General features: G+C 40.1%; 1 protein-coding gene across 1 annotated transcript in view; it reads left to right on the top strand.

Annotated features, from left to right (window-relative positions):
• The window catches only part of LOC115594656 (von Willebrand factor A domain-containing protein 7-like), a 29799-nt gene that overhangs the window by 7657 nt on the left and 1285 nt on the right, over window positions 1-20857 (top strand). Inside the window, exons 2-14 of the mRNA XM_030438853.1 lie at window positions 11825-12065; window positions 12183-12455; window positions 13454-13547; window positions 13679-13804; window positions 13988-14174; window positions 14279-14445; window positions 14738-14850; window positions 14960-15076; window positions 15213-15422; window positions 15512-15644; window positions 15910-16059; window positions 16206-16298; window positions 16381-16655. Of these exons, the coding sequence (XP_030294713.1) occupies window positions 11853-12065; window positions 12183-12455; window positions 13454-13547; window positions 13679-13804; window positions 13988-14174; window positions 14279-14445; window positions 14738-14850; window positions 14960-15076; window positions 15213-15422; window positions 15512-15644; window positions 15910-16059; window positions 16206-16298; window positions 16381-16655 (2151 nt within the window). The 5' untranslated portion in view covers window positions 11825-11852. The remainder of the gene's footprint in view (window positions 1-11824; window positions 12066-12182; window positions 12456-13453; window positions 13548-13678; window positions 13805-13987; window positions 14175-14278; window positions 14446-14737; window positions 14851-14959; window positions 15077-15212; window positions 15423-15511; window positions 15645-15909; window positions 16060-16205; window positions 16299-16380; window positions 16656-20857) is intronic.

The raw sequence follows: 20857 nt of genomic DNA, 5'->3' as shown, positions 1-20857 counted from the left end.
ATTATATCACTACAAAACAGTTGCGTCGAACAGTAACTTTAGCTAGAATTTGGTTGTCAGTGGGATGTCAGAGGAAAGTGGCCACTTTGTACATATGGTTAATAGACTGCTATTCCACACCAACAATGCAACTCAACCACTGAGAGGCATCACTGGAGGCAACTTTTCAGATTACTGTCAGCTTCCTCAGGAGCCACAAACAGCTCCATGATACTTTTCCACACATTCAGGTTCCACCCCAAGACCCTGCAAAAACACTTTAATGTGTAAAATTGGTGGAGTTACCCTTCACGGTTTCTATGCACGGGGCTGTTGTTTATGTGTTTTATTGTTAGACAGAGAGTTGTTTATTAATATTTGGCCTTCCTTTTTTGAAATAAATTGATTTATGAGTAAACCTCATAACCTGGCAACTGAGTGTATGTACAACCAGGTGAATAATACTACTGTAAAACCAATGCTTATGCTATGAAATGTGAACGGCATGTACTCTACGTATCGTAAGGTGATTGATGCAATCGTAAAAAGCATAATGGGGCTGTGATTATGTAATGATTAAGACATTAGTCACGTGATCATGTCAGTTGTCGATTATAATCAAGTAACAATCAAGATTCTCTGACATTAAGTTGTGTACTGCTATTGTTGATTTAAAAGTTTTTGATCATTTAGAGGGGCATGTGTGACAATTTTGAGCAATTAACATGTATAAATAACTTACGCAAAGCCCCTTTTAAAATCACAGATACTTTTGATTTGAGGCTTGCTTCACAGATAAATGTAAAGGATAAGACAATAAAGCTGAAAAAAAAGTTGTGTCCACTCACTGTATTTTTTGGGAGTACGGTGGCCTCGCAGTGCCACATTACATCATCAGAGGGTAAAAACTACGTCATATTTCTGCATAATTGTAAAAGTACTGTCACAACAAGTACGTAAACTTACTAGTTTGTTTGTACAGTTTTTTCAGTCATGAATGAAATGAATAATTATATTTTGTATGTTTAGGCATAACAAATCAGACAATGAAGATCGTTCTCTTCTGATAGAGTTGCACCTTTGAATAATTAAATGAAGAGGAAAAAAACTGAAATTACAGAAAACTGTTCTTTTAAATTTTAAGGGAAGAGATTTGTTGTGTAAGCTACGTGCTACCATTCATTGTTTAGGTTTGTGATCAGTGCTTGGTTATGCGTAGCTGATTTTACATATGTGATTTCTATCACTGTGTCCACGGGTATTTTCTTCTGTTCTGCTGCAGATATTACCATTGCAAGTGCACATTCCATCCATTGTTCTTGTTTTGTTTTTGCTACTAGTTTCAAATTGATCAGAGACGTGCACATTATGAGACTCTGAAAAATGCGGAAGGCTAATTAATCACTGTATACCATTGAGCTGATGGTGGGATGTTTGACAGTAGTGTACGTGGATCTGGGATAATGGGTCTTTCAACATCCACAATGGAGTTGATAGGTTGCAGATCACGTACTTATCGATAATCATCTGAGTGTGGCTTTTTTATTGGAAAGATTGGTGTATTGCTGGGACCGCAAGTCTTCATGAGTACTCCTGCCTTTATCAGGCCTTCAATTGTTGGCCTGATACCGTCTACAGCTTGTTGTCTTAGAGGATAGTGTCCCTGATAAGGCAGCACAATCCAAGTTTTGATTTGGATGGGTTTTGCTGACCTCACAAGGCACATCTGTTTTGCGCTGTGACCATACTGCCTGTGATATATGTTTGAGCCTGTTTCATCAATGCCATAATCTGCGTGGGAGGATGATTATTCACTAACAGTTTTCATCACATGTCCTGAATGATATATTCTCATATATTGTATACGTATTTTGTGCTGGCAGCCATTGCTGCATTTGTGATACTGACTTCATCATGGGTCCAAGGCGACGTGATTTGTGACCTGGGACCATGGTTGCAGTTCAATTGACAGGGTCACTGCCACTGCGGATTCTTGCGGTCCTATGTATAAGTTCAGGTTGACCATATAAAATGTTTTTGTTGGAGTCACGTGATCGTCGTGAGGGATGCGGTAGTTTCTCACTACAGCTCTGCAGATCCCCCCAATATTATAACATTTTAACCGCATATTTTACCTTTTGGTCAATTGTTTAGTTTATCTAAACGTATTCAACTCTCAATTATGGTGACTTCATCGAAGAAGACTGGTTCTAAGCAGGCAAATTCGCGTTTGGTCGACAATGAAGAGCTAGCTGAGCTTGTTGAGCTAGCTGTTAAGCTAGCGGTCGCAAAAGCTATGAAGGAGGCGATCCCTAAATTCGTGGAGGATGTGGTGGCTCAACTCTCAGCGAAAACGCAAGCTATGGTGGCTGAGCAAATGGCAGAATTTAGGAGTGAAATGCTGACCATGCGAGCTGATAGTGCACGGTGTATGGAGTGTGTGGAGACGAATGAAACCCAGCTGTCTGCATTGGATAGCCACCTCTCTGCCAAGGTGAGCAAGCTAACAGCACTGTGCACCAGCCTGGAAGATAAGCTAACCGACATGGAAGACAGATCATGCAGAGACAATGTGCGTGTACACGGGATCCCCGAAAGCACAGAGACGTCAAATCCGCTTGCTTATCTATCCAGCGCCATCCCAAAGTGGTTCCCAGAGCTGGGCTCAGTTGAGATAATGCGTGCACATCGGGTTGGCGCGGAAAAGTTGGATGCTAACAGCAAACCTACATCTCACACCCTTCTGTTGAAGTTGCTACGTTTCACCGATAGAGACAGAATCCTGGGCACTGCAAGGAAGACTACAGTGGAGGTGGACGGGACGGCTATTCGCTTTGCTCCAGATTACAGTACACGGACCTTCAGACGCAGGCTGGCCTTTTCCGACTCGATGGATGCTCTTCAGAGACTTGGCTTCCGCACTTTTCTCCTCTATCCTGCGAGCCTGAAAGCAACGCGTGGAGGGACCAGCCACTTCTTCAGTGTTCCAGAAGAGGCTAAAGATTTCATGGGGTCTCTCAATGCTGACTAAGAACATTATTTATCTTTCGTTCTTCATTAAAAGCAAGGTATTTTTTTTTTTTTTTCCATTCAATAAATGTTTACTTAGGCTGCTACATAACTGCCATATGGTAAATTGAGGCTGTACTGACTAATGCCATGAGCCGGAATATTGTGTTCATCTAGTGAGTTGACATGGCGAAAACATGCTCTTATTTTCTTGTGTTTCTTTCATTTTCATAACAATTTTTCGTTAGGCCTATGCTTTTACATTGCTTATTGACCAAAATATTCATTTTTTCTTTTATATACTGCGGTATCTGATAAGATATCGATAATGGGGAGTGGACTGCGAGCAGGTGGGGATGTTGCTCTACTCAGGGATTACGGGTCCAACGTTTAGGGATACATGTACACTACACCTAGGAGTGGTTTCTAATAGGGGGGTTTGTTATAGTTCTGATAAGGTTTGGTGTGTGTGTTTTAATGCTCTCTCCTGTTCTTTGGAGAGGACTGGGTTTATGGCGACGGGGTTATTAGGGTGGGTATGGGTCTCTATCTCTCCTTCTCTACTTACTGGATTATTTACACTTGCACTGTTGCACTGCTTGACATATTGTATTTTATTATTACTATGTCTTTCTATTTCCAGTCCCATATGCTATGTCTTATTTTCTGATATAGTTAAACATGGCTAATTTACATATCATAAGCTGGAATGTTAATGGGCTTAACGGCCAAATTAAACGAACTGCTTGCTTAGATTTCCTACGTAGGCAACTTGTGGATATTGCTTTCATACAAGAATCCCATTTAAGAACTGCAGATTCCCATCGCTTTGCAAACAAGCACTACTATGTCGCAGCCTCTGCATCCCTAAACTCCAAAACTAGGGGTTCATTAATAGTACTTAAACGCAATCTCTCATTAAATATATTGGATACTTTTGGCAGCGAAGATGGCAGGGTTGCATACATCAAAACTGTTATTTCAGGACGCAAATTTGCATTTATCTCTATTTATGCTCCATCTCAATATGAACCAGATTTCTTCTCCAATGTTACTACAGTGTTGTGACACCTCCATGATTTCTCACTAATCATAGGAGCAGATATGAATGCCTGCATTAATGTAGTATTAGATAAATCTTCTCAATACTCCACCTCCACACAATTATGTGCTTCTAGGGAACTGCAGGACTTTTTGTCATCTCTTAATCTAGTAGACATATACCGTACAGTTAATCCCACTTTCAAACAGTACACTTTCTACTCAGCCAGACATAAGACCTACTCCAGGATAGATTATTTATTAGCTTCACCTACTTCTTTCTCCGAAATACATAAAAGTACAATTATACCTTGTGCATTATCAGACCACAGTATAGTCTCATCTTATCTTACACTTCTGGGCGCTCCTCCCAGGGCACCACGCTGGCGCTTCAACACCACGCTCCTCAAAAACGAAGATTTCTGTGCCTTCTTTCGCAATGCCCTAACAACTTTTATTGAAATTAATGCGGGATCTGTAGGTGACCCCAGAATCTTATGGGATGCCATTAAGGGCTCAATAAGAGATTCATCAATCTCATTCTCATCTCATCTTAAAAAAAAACAGACTAATCAAAATAACTGAATTGGAGGATACCCTTTCGCAACTTGAGGCCAAACAACAAAGCACACAAACTGATGTTTTATTAGGTAAAATATCTGCAACAAGGACTGAGTTAAACTCCCTACTGAGGCAGAGGGCAGAGTTCTTGATGCATAGAACCAGGAGAACTTATTATTTCAATGGTCCTAGACCAGGCCACCTTTTAGCTCTGAGACCAAAACAAAATGAAAAACATTCTAACATTTTGGCTATTAAATCACCCCATCGCACTTTCACTGAACCTGGTGAAATTAATTCAGCATTTAAAACATTCTATTCAGAGCTTTATAAATTTGAAGTAACATTAGACCCAAGCACTTGTCAGACCTTTTTTCATGGTCTGGATTTGCCTTCTCTCTCCAGAGAGGAAGCAGAAAAACTAAGTTCCTCCATCTCCTTAGAGGAGTTAAGAGAAGCTCTTGTACATATGAAGAAGGGCAAATCCCCAGGCTGGGATGGTATTCCCCCAGAATTATATCTTACTTTTTGGGACATACTTGGCCCACCACTGCTGGATATGATTAACACTGCCATTAATGAAGGCACATTCAGCTTGGGGGCTAATACTGCTTTAATCACAGTACTGCCTAAACCTAACAAAGATCCTTCCCAATGCAGTAACTATAGGCCCCTATCCCTTCTCAATGGGGATGTTAAACTCTTTGCTAAGCTGCTTGCTACTCGCCTAGAAATTTACCTGACGAAACTAATACACAACGACCAAACTGGATTTATTAAGACACAATTAGCATCTGACAATGTGCGCCGCCTTCTACACATCATTGATGCGTCAAGTACAATTGATTCTCCCTGTTCTGTCCTGTCGTTAGACGCTGAAAAAGCCTTCGACAGACTGGAATGGGACTATCTGTGGGCTGCTTTGGACACATTTGGGTTAGGTTCTGAATTCATTAAAATGATCAAGGTCTTGTATGCCAACCCTTCTGCAATGGTTTATACAGGCAATATTTGCTCTACCCAGTTTCCTATATTAAGGGGCACTCGACAGGGTTGTCCCTTGTCCCCATTAATTTTCGCTCTCTCTCTAGAAGCACTGGCCCAGAAAATTAGACAGCATCCCTCTGTACTTCCTATTACTTTCTGTAATACAGAACACAGAATATCATTGTATGCCGATGATATTTTACTTTATGTTGGTGACGCAGGGTCCTCAATACCACACTTACTATCTACTTTCGATTTGTTCAGCTCCCTATCTGGTTAAAAGATCAATTGGACTAAATCCTCATTAATGCACTTAAATTCAGCCATATCATCTACACCCCTGCCCTCTAACATCCCAGTAGTAAGGCATTTTAGGTATCTCGGGGTTGACATATTCCCTTCTACATCCTCTATAGCAACAAAAAACTTTCAAGGCATATATAATCAAGTTGAGAAGGACTTCGAACGTTGGTCAAAGCTTCCAAGTTCTTTGCAAGCTCGCATATCTATTGTAAAAATGGACGTACTTCCTCGCATAAACTTCTATTCTTCTATGGTTCCTCTTGCACCTCCAAAGGGGTATTGGGAAAAATTACATTTGCGCATATCTAAATTTGTATGGAATGGGAAAAGACCGCACTTGAAGTTAAGAACTCTTCAGCAAGATAGGACGCAGGGGGGATTAGCTCTACCTAACTTCAAGGTGTTTTTCTGGTCCTTTGTTCTTTGCCCCTTATCTGTATGGTTTGATCCCAATGCTTCTGTATCCTGGAGACAAATTGAAGAAAACCTTTCACAACCTCATAGACTACAAGACCTGTTGTACTCCAACATACCATCTAAAAAAGTTAATAAATGTCTGGGCCCTCTGATTTCTTTTTTGCTGATGACTTGCCGCTCTGTAATGAAACATGTTGGAGTAGATCTCAAGTGGCATAACCATTCCCCTGTGTTTAATAATTTTTCTCTTCTTATTGGCAATACACCATTTTCCTTTCCACAATGGGCGGGCAGAGGAGTTAATACTCTTGGAGACTTGTATGACGACGATGGTCTAAGAGCTTTTAATGATCTAAGAACTGAATATGATTTACCAGGCACATCATTTTTCTTTTACTTGCAATTGAGATCTGCCACGAAGGCATATGGTGTCCCATGGGGCGTACCTCTTTTAACACATCCATTGCATAGATTGTTTGCTGCACAAAAGCAAACACGTGGGATGGTTTCTAAAGTTTACAAATTTATCTCTCAACCTCGTGTCCCACTAGCAGTAGAAACTGTTTGGAGTAGGGATATTCCCTTTACAGATGAGGAAGAGATTTGCTGGGACACAGTATGGGAAAACCTACAGGATACTCCCAAAAACCCTAATCTCCAACTAATTCATTTTAAATTTATACATAGGATGTATCTCACTCCAAGAAAACGCCATGCCATGAAAATCATCCCATCTCCTAACTGTGACTTATGTACACTTAATGTTCCAGGGTCATTTTTACATATGTTTTGGGAATGTCCCGACGTATATGCCTTTTGGAGACACTTATGTTCCACTTTAAGTGACATGCTTGAAGTAACTATGTTCTCATGCTTCATGCTTGAAGTAACTATTGTACACCGACCTTACTTTTACTTAACGATGACTCTAGACTAGAATTATCTCTACAGCAGATGCGTATATTATGGGCTGGTCTCACTGCAGCAAAGAAAATGTTGGCCTTGCGTTGGCAACCTCCTCACACACTGTCTTGGCAGCGGTGGGCCAACTCATTTCTGGACATAGTTATGATGGAGAGATCTGTGGCTAGGGTGCATGGAGCAAGTATGAAAACCCTAAAAGCATGGGATGTAGCTTACAATCTGATCAAGTAAAGAGTGCAGCGTTAACGTGATTATTACATTTATCATTTTCCTTCTTCTTCTTCTTTCTATGTTTGAATTATATTAATTTATTCACCTGTATGGGTGTGTATATGTATGTATATGCATATGGGTATGTATGTTTGTGTGTATGTATGTATATATACACACATATATGTATATTTTTATTTTCTTCTATTTTACTTTTTATTTTCTTGACAGGTTGAGAGGTCAGGGGCAGGGGTTGGTTAGGGGGTCGCCATGGGCTGGGGGAGGGCTTTTTGTTCTGTATATGTTTCTGTTTCTGTAAGATGTAAGATTCTGTGATGTTTTAAATTTCAAACTTGTACTTTTATGGAATCTACACATATAATGCATCAATAAAAATTTGATAAAAAAATAAATAAAATGTTTTTGTTGATCAGTTCTTCCCAGCACTCTGTGTGTCTGCATCATGGTACAATATAGTGGCATTTGTGGTTCATATGTAGCTCCCAATTGTCTCACAGTCTAATTTTTCCAGGTCTCCCATCTCCTTTTTAATTCTGATGCTGAGGGCCCTTGGATGGAAACCACTGGTGGCATGTGCTCCCCCTTAGGCTCCTTTAGGAAGTCCTATTGTCACTCCCTCAGTAGTCCTACCCTTGGGTTTGTTGGGCAGTCTCTTTGGCGATGTTCCTTTTTGCCGCAACCCCAGCAGACCTGATCATCAACCTGGTCCGTATTCAGGTTATTCTGGGACCCCAGTTTCTCCTCTTTATGGAGATATAACATTAGTTTTTTCCATCTAATATCAGATTAGGTTTGGAAGAGTGAGCCTTTATGGGGTTTTATCTTTCGGTTGAAATCAAACGTGCATTCAGTCACCAATTCAAATTTGCAGATATTCAAGGATCTGCTTACCTTTTAAACTTTTGAGGCTGTGGTGCTGAAATACAGAATGATTTCTTCCCTCTGGCAGACCCCTCTGTTGGCTCGATCTCATCCCTGCCTGGTCGCCAAAATGTTGTGTCAAAACTTCTTATTCTTTTATTTATTCAAAAAGAGTTTCAAAAGTCACCAATAAAAATCAACTCCAGGAGTCCTAAAAGCTGAGTATGGTAACACTTTATTGCCAGCAGTAAAACACGAGATCAAATGAGACAAAAGCCGATGAAAAAATTATCTGGGTTCTAATAAAGAATGCTTTCCTTACAGTCACTAAGAGCCCCGTCTTCAATGGGCCCCATGGCTCCTATCACTTATCGTTGTTCAACTCCTTTATATACAGTCTTGAGCTTTATCTGAACTCCCACCGACTGCACGTTCCCCTCCTTGAACATTTCACACTCATAGGTTTTACATTACAGCGTTTCAACTGTTAGGTGCTTATCAAATCAGCTGATGTGGAATAATATACATGTTTAACCAGCTATCATGATTTCTTCACACATGATTATTTCTTAATAAACACTCCACGAACAAAAAAGCAACTCCTCTCTTTTCTTGGCATGACTAACTACTGTCATCATTGAATTTGTGAGTACGCTGCGATAGACTCTGTGTCAGGTGCAGCCACAAGACTCCCCCTCTGTTGTGCAGTGGAATGTAAACAGGCACACTGCTTTCCAGGATCTGAAGGCCCGCTCTTAAGGTTGCCCCAGCTTCAGGTCTTCCTGACTTGCACAGAAATTCACCTCCATGTCTGTGAGAGTGACTGTTTTGCCTGAATCATGGGTCGTTTTACCGTCCTGTCGCATACTACTTGTCAAAGCATTCTCCTGTTGCCTTGGGAATGCCAGGGTGTTTCAGGTTGGTGGCTGCTGTTCCAATCATGATAGATAAATCTGTTCCTGATGTACTGGCTAGTGACTGTGTTGTACATGTTCCAAATTCAGTGCTACACATTTTGAACACTTCCACTACACAACACATGACAGCTGCATGTCGTTCAGGTTATGAAGCGATCATTTTATCAAGCCCACACATAACTGTAAAATGCTCACCACCTCTAAATCTAGTCACATTTCTCCCTCACATAGAGTTTGAAGCTTAACACAACTATGATCTAGTGATTGAAACCAGCACATCTCCCAGACCAGATTTAATGCAGACACCCATACTGAATTCTGATCTGATCTTGTACACTGATCCTCTCGTCCGTCTGACTGGATATGCTGTAGTGAGTGACTGGGAAGTGATTGAAGCTTGGACTCTTCCTCATGGCACCTCGGCAAAAGCTACAGAGTTATTTGCTCTTATCAGAGCCTTCACACTAGCCAAGGACAGAATGGCTACTATCTCCACTGACTCACGAGAAAAATGTATGGGTTCGTAAAGGTTGTACACAAAATGCAGTGTCTGGCTTGTGGCTCCACCGCGATGGTCACCCTGTTTTTCCTTGTTCTATTCTTCATTTGCTGGCCCAAGTGACACATGGTACCACAAACGTTGGAAAAGGGGAGTTTAATTAGATAATATATGGGAGGGATGCTTTCTGAGCTGTAGATATAATCTGAACATTGCAGAGACTCGAAAGGATTCACATGGCATCACACTGTGCAGACAGGTGTGTTGTTATGTTGTTTCTCCTTGCAAGTTTGTATAAACTACTTCAAAGTAAGTCATCAGTGTCTCTGAGTTTTTCTTTGTCTCTCCTGAATGGTCAAGCGAGCTGAAATTCCGAAACACTTTACATGTAAATGAAAATATTTACAGGTGTAAATTTATATTCTGTTTCTCCTCCCACATGAGTCGCTTCTGGTACATCCTATACAGAATGCAGGTCACCCAACCTGTTAGCATGAGAACATGAAAGTGTTCTGTTGATTACACACTGTCTGGACAAATTGAATGCAAAGCAGTTATCTCACCCAACCTGTTAGCGTGAGACCTGACAATGACAGAACTCAAACACACAACAGAAAGCTTTGAGTTGACTTGTAAAATTGAGTTGACTGTATTATAAAAAAGAAGCCCTTAATGGCCATAGGTGCTGTTATTTAATCATCACAATGATCATTTTACTTGAAAATCTATTTTTCCTGTTTACTTGAGAAAACAAGCTTTGGTATCCAGACATAACCGTTATTGATCAATGCATCAAAATGTACATAAAGCTTATTTAAATATACATTTTATTGACCTATAGCTTTCAAACACCCACCGATGTGTATAGTTTGTTTTCCCTACTGGTGAACAAAAGGTGCAGCCCACAAGACAGTAAAACATTTGCATTGAGTTCATTTTTGATTATCTCATTTATTTTTAGCTGCTGACACTGTTCTATCTATCACATTGAATACTCATATGTGTAAACTTCTAAAAGTTTATTTCTATTGATAGGTTGGTTGAGTAAACTTGAATGAAAGGAGTGTCCTCCCATTCCAGAGATAACTGTCATATTGTGCGTCGGCTCTCTCTGTCGGGAAAGTGAAAGCAAAACTTGTCACCCAACCTGCAAGCATGAGACATGAGGTGAAAGAACTCAAATATACTGCAGGAGGATTTGTGCTTCGCTTGTTTTAATAGTAATATTACAGGAGGAGTAAATCTGGATATCTGCCTCTGATTGATATTATTAATGTCTTGGTGTGTTTTATGTTTTACTCTCAGCTAAATATCAGTTTATCAAAATAAAGAATGTGGAGCTGTGCAAATGACAAACCAACAACTACTTTTGCTTTTATGAAACAGTTTCTCCCAGACATATTATTGTGAGCACATTTGCACAAACCATATAAAATTGTAAAGGGCATGAGTACTCCTTGGAGACATTTTGAGCCCTTTCTGGCTACTTTCCAAGTCTACATTTCTGCAGATTTTGCCAGAGAGAATTAGCCACAGTTCATAGTTTTGTAACATTTAACGCAGGGTTATCAGAGTTTTAAATCCTGTCCGAAACTGAGATAAGGGCCAGTACCAATAACTACAACATGCAACAGGTCCAACAGGTTCAGCACAGGAGTGACTCCACCTCAAATGTGGAGCATTATAAATTAGGTTGTCACAAACAATAAATCACATACGAGAAAAAACTCAGGACCTACCATACAGTATTCTCACATCTAATAACGTTTTATCATGTTAAAAAATACAATTTGATGTAAGTAAGATTTTTTTATTTTGTATTTTTTTATGAGAAGAATTTCCACACCACATTTTTTTATGAGAAGAATTTCCACACCACATTTCTCTTTTTGCTGTGCAAAATTTTTTTCAAGAATATTTGGAATTATTTTTAACTTACATTTTTTTTAATGAAACAATTTAGTCACTGTTTTGTGTTTTTGATTCTTCAGGGTGTAAAAATTCATGTTAAATGTTTTTTACTGAGATACATGATCTGGGTAAGGACTGATCTCAGTGACCTTTACTAATGCTGTGGTTTTTTTTCATCTTTCAGCACTGAAACAGACACAGGTTGAGCAGCGATGTCTCCTGGTGCGGTGGCATTGTGTCTCCTGCTCATGCAGACTGGAGTGTACGGGTTTGAAATCGAAATTATTCAGTTAATTCCTGATTTGTTTCGCAGTGAAGCAGCCAATCAAAAGCATGAACACATCACTCAAAGAGCGATCTTAAATACCACCTTGCAGACTTGTCGTGCTCTGGCCTTGGCTGATGGCAAAGACTTCAGTTTTCCTGTAAGTGTTCAGTCTGAATAAATTATACATTTCAGATGAAGTTATTAATATATGTGATTTGACACTACAACAAGTGTGTGTGTGTGTGTGTGTGTGTGTGTGTGTGTGTCTGTACAGCCTCAGCCTTTTACAGCCGAGTCTGTTTCTGCTGCCTGTCGAATATCAAAATCATCCAAGAGATTCCATCAAACCATCAAATTAATCGAACGAATGAATCGGCTCGTAGACGCTCGTCATTTCTTTGACCCCGAATACCATTTTGACAATGAAAAGTTTGCAGATGGAAGGAGAATCATCATAGAAGGATTGGCAGTAGTGAAGGCCAGCAACAAGGAAATGAACTTTGAGGCAGCAAGAGAAAAACTTGGAGAACTCATACACCCTTTACAGGTACTCTCTATTATTTGTTCAGTTCCCGTGTTTATTAGAATTTGCTTTTAAAGTTTGATTGTAGAGGTGCAAAACAAAACCCCCCCTAATCCTTGAGGCCATAGTGATGATTATGAATCAAAACTTTTTGCCAGGTCCAACATGATTGTTTCAAATATCTCTGTGTAATAATTCTGGCTTCTAACAAGGTCTGTCAGCCAATAGCATAACACCCTTTGTACCATGTGGTAACGTTATCATCAACGTTCTAGGTTGTTCCTGTTTGTGGAAAAATAACAAAGAATGGCTGATTTCTACAGTACAATAAGTGCCCAGCATATTGTACTGCCCTAATGTTAGTGTTAGGGCAGAAAGCATTTGCAACCTTAGTGTTAGCTAGCTAGCATTAGCAACATTAGCTACAACAAACTGGCAACAACAGCGGTGTTATAACATGAATCCAGTGGGAGGAGGTGTGGATTTTGCAGTTAGAGTTTTTTTGGTATACACATTTTTAACTTACAATGACATGGTTGTTTGAAAAAGGAGGCCTAATTCTATTTGACTGTTTCTTAAGGCAATCAGTCACGTTTAAAGGTTCTTTTGTAAAGCGTTTACAGTTAGGGCATTTATCAGACGCTTTTGTCCAAAGCAACTGACAGAATAGTAATTCAGACATTCATACACTGATGGTGGTGGCTGCCATGCAAGGTGCCAACCAGCACATCAGGAGCAGTTCGGGGTTCAGTATCTTGCCCAAGGACACTTTAACATGCAAACCAGTGGAATTGAACCAGCGATCTTCAGGTAACAAGACGCTGGCTCTACCCCTGAGCCACAGCATTTTCTAACTTTGTTAATAAAAGAGCTTTATAAATCAAATGTATTTTTATTAGTAAGGATCATTACAATTTACAGTGTAAGCTCTGCAGTTTATGTATTTTTCAACATCCTTTTAAAAAGGAACAATAAAATGTTCAACTGAAAATATTTACCTTGTTTTTCTTTTCAAATAACAGGATTTCTACAGTCACAGTAACTGGGTGGAGTTGGGAAACACTCTGCCAAACACCAATCTGATCAGATCAGGCACCAGCATTGGTAACATAGCAGGTAAGGAGCTCATTCAATGTCAGATTTTGGCTGTGTTACCAAAAGAGAGAGAAATGTGATTAAAGAGATAATTTTCAAAACAAAGCCCTTAAAAGACTCAAAACGTTGGATTGGATTTTTATCTCCAATAGCTTCCAGCAAAGCAACCTGTCGCAACTGTGATGGAAATGACTGCAGGAACAACATTTTGGAGGATATCAAACAGGAAAAGATACTTACCTCTGGATATTTTAATCCTTTTGGGAGCAAACCAGAAGGTACATGTCCTGCCAGTGCCTACCATAAGATCTGTATTTAATTTACAGTACAAAGACTATTTAGAAAATGTAATTTTGTCTTTAGGCTTGTAAATGAAATGTTTATAAATCACTGCTCTACAGCTAAAAAACTGTTGCTAGTTTCTAAAATAACACACTTATGTGTTGTCCCTTATTGCACAGGAAAATGCAGCCATGGAGGAATTCTTGATTTTTCAAGACTATTCAAGCCTAAAGGTGGGATTAACAAAGACAAGATGACTGCTGAGCATGGACATCTCCACACAGAAGCAGCAAACATGGCGGTAGCTGCAACCAGTGAGCTACTGGAGGACATTCGAGGGGCTGCTGGTGACAAAACATTCTTACAGTAAGAAACCTATTCTGCATGATTTAGTTATGTACTGAAAGGAGGCAAAGCAAAGTTTTGTATGTATTTCATGTCTGTTTTACTTGTCTCTGTTCTCCCCTCAGGATGATGGGAATTTCCGGTGAAGCTCTTTGTTTTGTGATAGACACAACAGAAAGCATGAGTGGTGACATTGCAGCAGTGAGGACCATCACTTCCTCTATAATCAACAGCAAAGTGGGAACAGAAGATGAGCCCTCACTTTATATTCTCGTACCTTTCAATGATCCAGGTAGTATGACTAGTCCCTGACTACAGTTTTAATCCTTATTTTCCTCTTAAATGAAATGAATGGATGTTTGTGTTATGAAGTTTATGAATTTGCTCTTTATCTGCTTGCCTTCTGAACTGTAATTATCTGAAATGACCTGCAGATTTTTGTATGCTGACATTTGCTATGAACTTGTTGGAAAATTATGATTGCTCTAGTAATATGCACAAAAAAAATCAATATCTCTAAATCACTTAGAAAGCACAAGCACAACGTGAAAAACACAATGGTTTTCTCTACACTTGAACCTCAGATTTTGGGCCATTGATGAGGACTACAGACCCAAACATCTTCAAGAACGCTATAAATTCACTATCAGCAACAGGTGGAGGAGATGCCCCTGAAATGAGTCTATCAGGGCTGCAGGTGCTGTGATGTCTTTGATGCTACATCAAAATCAGCCTCTGCAAAATGAAATGATGGGAAAAAATTAGGTCAATTACTGTATTGCTTTGGTACTCTCTTCCTCTTAAAGCTGGCTTTAACTGGGGCTCCTCCTAATTCTGAGATCTTCCTCTTCACGGATGCAGCTGCTAAAGACAGTCACCTGAGAAGCACAGTGAATGCACTCATAGAGTGCACCAAGACAGTGGTGAGTGTTCTTAGTGTCAATGTTAACAAAACAGCCATGTTATGTTTTCCACCTCATCCAATCCATTCCAAGCAAATTTTCCCCCTATGATTAAAATGTCTTCCCAAAAACTACATAACATTTGATTTCTTTTCAGGTGAACTTCATGATTACAGGTGGAGGGCTATTTCGTCGTAGAAGACAGATAGGTAACGATCAACAACAACAACAGAGTCGGTTAGCACCATTGGATATCCAGCTTTACAGAGACCTGGCTCAGACTTCAGGAGGGCAGACTATTGAAGTCACAAAGAGTGAGCTCCCTGAGGCCATCAGCATCATTACAGAGTCATCCAGCTCCTCTCTGGTATTAAGTTATGCTCTCACTGGCAATTAATGACTCTTCTTATTGTTTCAAATATTCAGTTGTGTCACCAGTTTCATTTAACCCTCTAGGTGACCCTCCTGCAGGCAGCTAGGAGTCTAGGAAAAGCTGAAAATTTCAACTTCACAGTTGACGAGTCAGTAAAAAACCTCACAATTTACATCACTGGGACATCAGTCAACTTTACTCTCATCAGTCCGTCAGGTGATACTGCTTTGGAGATTACAAGGTTTTAATTGTATTATTGTCAATAAGCATTGAAAAGGTGTTTTGAAGCCATTTTATGTAAGCTTTGAAATTATTTGACTTTGGCACCATCTGGTGGTAGTATTCAGTGTCACACTGATTTATAGTTACAAGAAAGCATGCTACTACTTTACAACTGATCTCATAAAACGTTTAATTATTAAAAACGATTCGAAGTAAGTTTAAAAAGTGTACTTTTTTTTTGCCCTGACTTTGCTTTCAGGAGTCTCTCAGCAAAGCACTGACACAACAGGATCATTGATCACTGCATCCCAGACAGTGGGAAATTTCAAAAATCTGAAACTGAAATCAGAAGTTGGACTGTGGGAAATGAAAATGGTGTCAACAAATACCTACACTTTGAAGGTTGTAGGTGAGAACTCCTTGATGATGTGGATGAATCACATGAGGGATACTAATGTCCCTCCAGATTTAGTTGTGATCAAGCTGATGTTTATGTTCAGCATGGACCCTCATTGGTTGATTGTCCTTTCTCGTGACTTTTTTTTTTTTTTGCAGGTGAGAGTTCCATTGATTTCCTGTTTAACTTTTTGGAAGCATCCAAGGGACCATTTGGGGGTTTTAATGTCATAGACAATCGTCCCAGAGCTGGTAAAGGAAACAGACTTTGCGACAGACATATGACATGTGATTAACTTCAGCATATTTCAGTGCATTCTCTCTTTTTCTGAAGGTTCTAATGGTACTCTGTTATTGACGGTCACCGGGAGTACCTCCGCCACTGTGACAGAAGTGATTCTGGTCGAATCATCAGGGTCAGGAAATGTCAATGGCAATGTGACAGCTGTTGGTGGAGGGGACTACTTGGTACAGTTTATCAGGGTACCATCAGAGGAGTTTGTGGTGCTCATGAAGGGGCAGAACAGCAACGGTTCCTCCAGATCTTCTGGGACCTTCCAGAGGCAGTCAACCAGCAGCATCAAAGCCTCGACTGTGACTGTTACTGTTGTAAGTAAAAGTTAATCTAAAAACCAGATATGACTTTTAAGATTGGGTGCCCTTTCAAGTCAAGTGTGAATGAATGATTGCAAACAGTACATTGCCCCACATGGGGCACCATATGTAGTGCTTTATTCACCATTAAAGGTCCCATATTATGATAAACTGACTTTTTCTGGGATTTGGGGTGTTATTGTGGGTCCATGGTGCTGCCACACACATAGAAACTTTGAAAAAAGACAATCCTTGCTTTTTTGAGTGAGATACAGATATCTAAAGGGGTCCTGCCTGCAGTTTCCAGATACACCAGTCAAATTTCCTGCTGCTGTCGACGTCGACGGCAGCTCATTTGCATATGGCTACCCCACTGCCCCTCCCTTCACCGCACGGTGTCTCCACCCACCAGGTACAGCTACCGTCTGGGAGATCCGCCATTACGCTATTGAAATCACCATGTCCAAGCTCAAGGAGAAGTGCGCTGTTGTTGTTTGCAAGGACCAGCACAAAACACTCCATCGTCTCCCAGCTACAGAGGACAAAAGAGCAGTATGGATTGAATTTATTTTTGAGGCCAATGTCCCAGCTGAAGTTGGCAAAAAACTGTTCGTGTGTGCGAACCACTTTGACGCTGACTGTTTCACCAACTTGAGCCAGTACAAGGCAGGAGTAGTCGGCTAACGTCTACTCAAAGGAATACTTGCAGACCAAGGACATGTAAGTATACAAATAATGTGCTGTGTGTTCCTGTAGATAAGGCTGAACTCGTGTGTGATGTACTGTGTGTTTTGCCATTGAGAACAAGGTATGGTTAGCAGCTAACCGCTAACGTTAGCTTCTCTGACCACACAAGTTAGTGCTACAGCAGAATCATTCTGTGTATTACATTTCTGATCTTGCACATTATGTAATGCGTGTCCTAGGTAAATGTCTGCATGTGCAAGTATTTAGCTGTGTTATTTAGCAATTTTACACGAACTAACCAAGCAGCGTCACATAGTACCAGCTAATGCTAACCGCGAGCTTCTAGTTCTCGATCAACAGTCTCCACATGCAAACCCAGAGACCCGGTCGGTAAAGCGGTATACACACACCCTCCACCGGGTCTAAGTTTTCAGGATTTTGTGAAATAATGCATTTGAGAACGTTTTCTAAGTTGGAATATGTTGGCATAGGCCGGGGCAAAACGAGTGTACTGCTGAATGCTACACAGAGTTTAACGTTAACGTAGATTATCTGCCCCAGCCCGACCCCGCCGCTATCCCCGGCCGGGACAGGCTGGGCTGGGCTGGGCCCTTGACCAAGTAATCCTGATTTTTTTTATTTTAATAACTCAAAATAATGACCATATTTCCAGCTAGAAAACGCGCATCTCTCTCCTCCCTCCATTTTTGTGTTGCTGCGTGGTGTTACACATGAGTGAAAACGTGACTTGAGACGTACGTGACATCACTCCCCGAGACGCAAGAAGAAAGCAAGAATATATATTTTTACTAAGGAAAATGATAAAAATAATTGTAATGCACAGTGACTTGAATAAATAACTTTAATCTGATCACTGGTTTGGAAATGTTAGATCACTCGTTACAGAAATAAAGAGGTCAGGTTAGAGTAACGTAACGCGATGCAGCCTTTAGTGTTTGAATTATACTGTAACAGTGCTGTCATGTGTTACTCCTGTGATTACTTGTTGAGAACATTTGCCCATTTCTTGCAATTGTTTTATGTTTTATTGTCTTTTTACTGTTCAAGACACTACCTGGCTGCACTGCATTACAATGAGAATGCTGATAGAGGACAAGCCACCACATCATCAGGAGATCCTCTTTTCAAACTGAGCTTTCCAAAGTCCAGGAAGGGAGAGTGCAGAGCCAAACCCGTGAAGACATGCATGACATTCTGTAAGTTTTACAATCTTTTATTTGAACTTCTCAAATTAAAATAAACATGGACACACAGGCATCACACAAAAGGTTGAAAACAAACACAAGCACTTAAAATCTGAATTCTTTTAAGATGTTTTCAAAATAAATAATAATAAGAATGTATAAATAAGAAGTAATTAAGTAATAAGATACACTTTACAACACTGCAGCACAAGGCTTTTTGGTTCTACTGCAATTTTCCTGTAAACATACAATTTTGTTTATTGCACTGCAGACTGCAGTGATGCACTGTTGGACCTGATCTTCAAGAAGGTTTTCCAGGACCCTGCCCCATGTAAACGAGTTGCTGAAACTTATAATCCCTGAAGATCTCTCAGACCACGCAGACAGGCAGCACAACTCTCACTCTCCACGCCAGAGAGCCCCAGCACCAGCTTACAAAGCTTCTGTAGGCTATATTGGCTGAACACAATTCAATATAAAGTCAGCACTGAATGTTTACACCTATGGCAACTAGATACTTTCTTTGTTATTATTTTCATATTGATATTTAAGTTAATATATAAAGTCAAACTGTTTCACTTCAGATATTTATTTTCTTCTTGTTATTATTTCATTCATGTCAACACATGTTTACAGATGTTTCTTACAATAAAACATCTTTCCTAACTGTTCTGTGTTTTCATTGTTTGATAAGTAATTTTCATGGTAATAAGTAAAAGATAAACTATAAGCAATGTAAGATAGAGGAATCAGTTATGTACTTTTCATCATAACACTTTTGCGATAAATGAATAGTATTTATGTGACTAAAAGCTGACTGCACTATTCCCCTCAGATGTTAAGCTCCATAGTCTGTCCTGATAAATGTAAAGTGCATTCTGCAGTACAGATACATTCAGGCAGACAGGTTACAGGCCAGGAGGGTCCACCATGCATGATGGTGGCTCAGGATGCTGCTGTAGTCTTCGTGTAACCTAGAAATTATGAAAGGTAAGTGAGTGACAATAGATTAGAGAAAAGATAGACTGCAAAATGACAACCATGTTTGCCCAGTGTTCACACTTAATTGTGGTATTTCCATGCAGCAGATATTCTCAGGTTCTGTAGACATTTGTACACAGTTGCCACAGGAACACCTGCTTTTATGCAGAATTTTTATTATTCATTGTAAACTATAATCGCTAATCACGTCGCATTGTTTCTTTGGTAACATAACTAAAGTTTATAAACCGTTGTAACTGGTTAAAAAACAATTCTACTGTTAGAGAGGTGATGGGAGGCAACTGTGGCTTACTGAAAACTACAGTTGTTGAAAACTGCTGGCAGTAGCTAATTACAGGTCGTCACTGCAAATAAGAACAGGTTCTCAATCAACTTACCTGGCTACATAAAGGTAAATAATAATATGGGGTTACGCTTTGTCTTCTAACGGCTATTGCTAAATTGCATCCGCGTTACAACAACTGGACAGCAGTAAACACCAGCCGAGGTTTGGCTAGCTTTATGATGTAAACACTGGAGGTAGGAGAAGGGGGCTGTTATCTGTAACTATGCGGGGCAGACGGCCAGTAAGTTCGTAAGACTTTCGTTAGTCTGCAGTTACATAAAAGTAATGTCGAGGTAAAAAAAACTTAACTACTAACCACTGAGAAACATCAATGTTCATTCTTGGCTGCTTACTTTCTTCTGGAGCCTTTTGTTCTGGGTCCGACCGCAGTCTGTTGTCCAGCGGCCATTACTTCCTGAAACTCCGCCGTTGCCATGGTCACATGATGCCGTCCTCACGTCTTCCGCAGGCAGGAAGAGGTGGGCGGTACCGTGGGCGGCGCGCAGTAGCTCATTAGCATTTAAAGGGAAAGGCACTGAAACAGGCCACCTGGAGCAGGGCTGTGAAACTGGTGTTTCAAGAACCTTGCTGTGCTCAATCCTTTAGCTTATTTCGACCAAAGCATGTTACTAACATTCCATTTAGACTTCAAGGAACCATGTTAAGAGGCAGAAATTACCATAATATGGGACCTTTAATCATTGATAATTAATTATCATCAGGGATAATGATTTGGTTGCACTTTCAAGTCAGGTCAATTCAACATATTTACGTGGCCCAAATCAGAAATCTCATTTCCTCAGGTGGCTTATCAATCTGTACAGTGACCAACCCCCTCTGTCCTTACACCCTGTATCTGAATAAGAAAAAACTCCCCTAAAAATAAGTTTTCATATGGAGAGTCTATTTATAATAAAGGATACACAGCTGAGAGATGGCAGCCTAATGAGCCAATTTAGCTACTGTGTCAAAAACAATGTCAAGGATTATGTTTATTA

The sequence above is a fragment of the Sparus aurata genome, chromosome 13 (genome assembly GCF_900880675.1).
Source record: "Sparus aurata chromosome 13, fSpaAur1.1, whole genome shotgun sequence".
Taxonomy (NCBI): Eukaryota; Metazoa; Chordata; class Actinopteri; order Spariformes; family Sparidae; genus Sparus; species Sparus aurata.
This window is presented reverse-complemented; position numbering and strand designations above follow the sequence as displayed.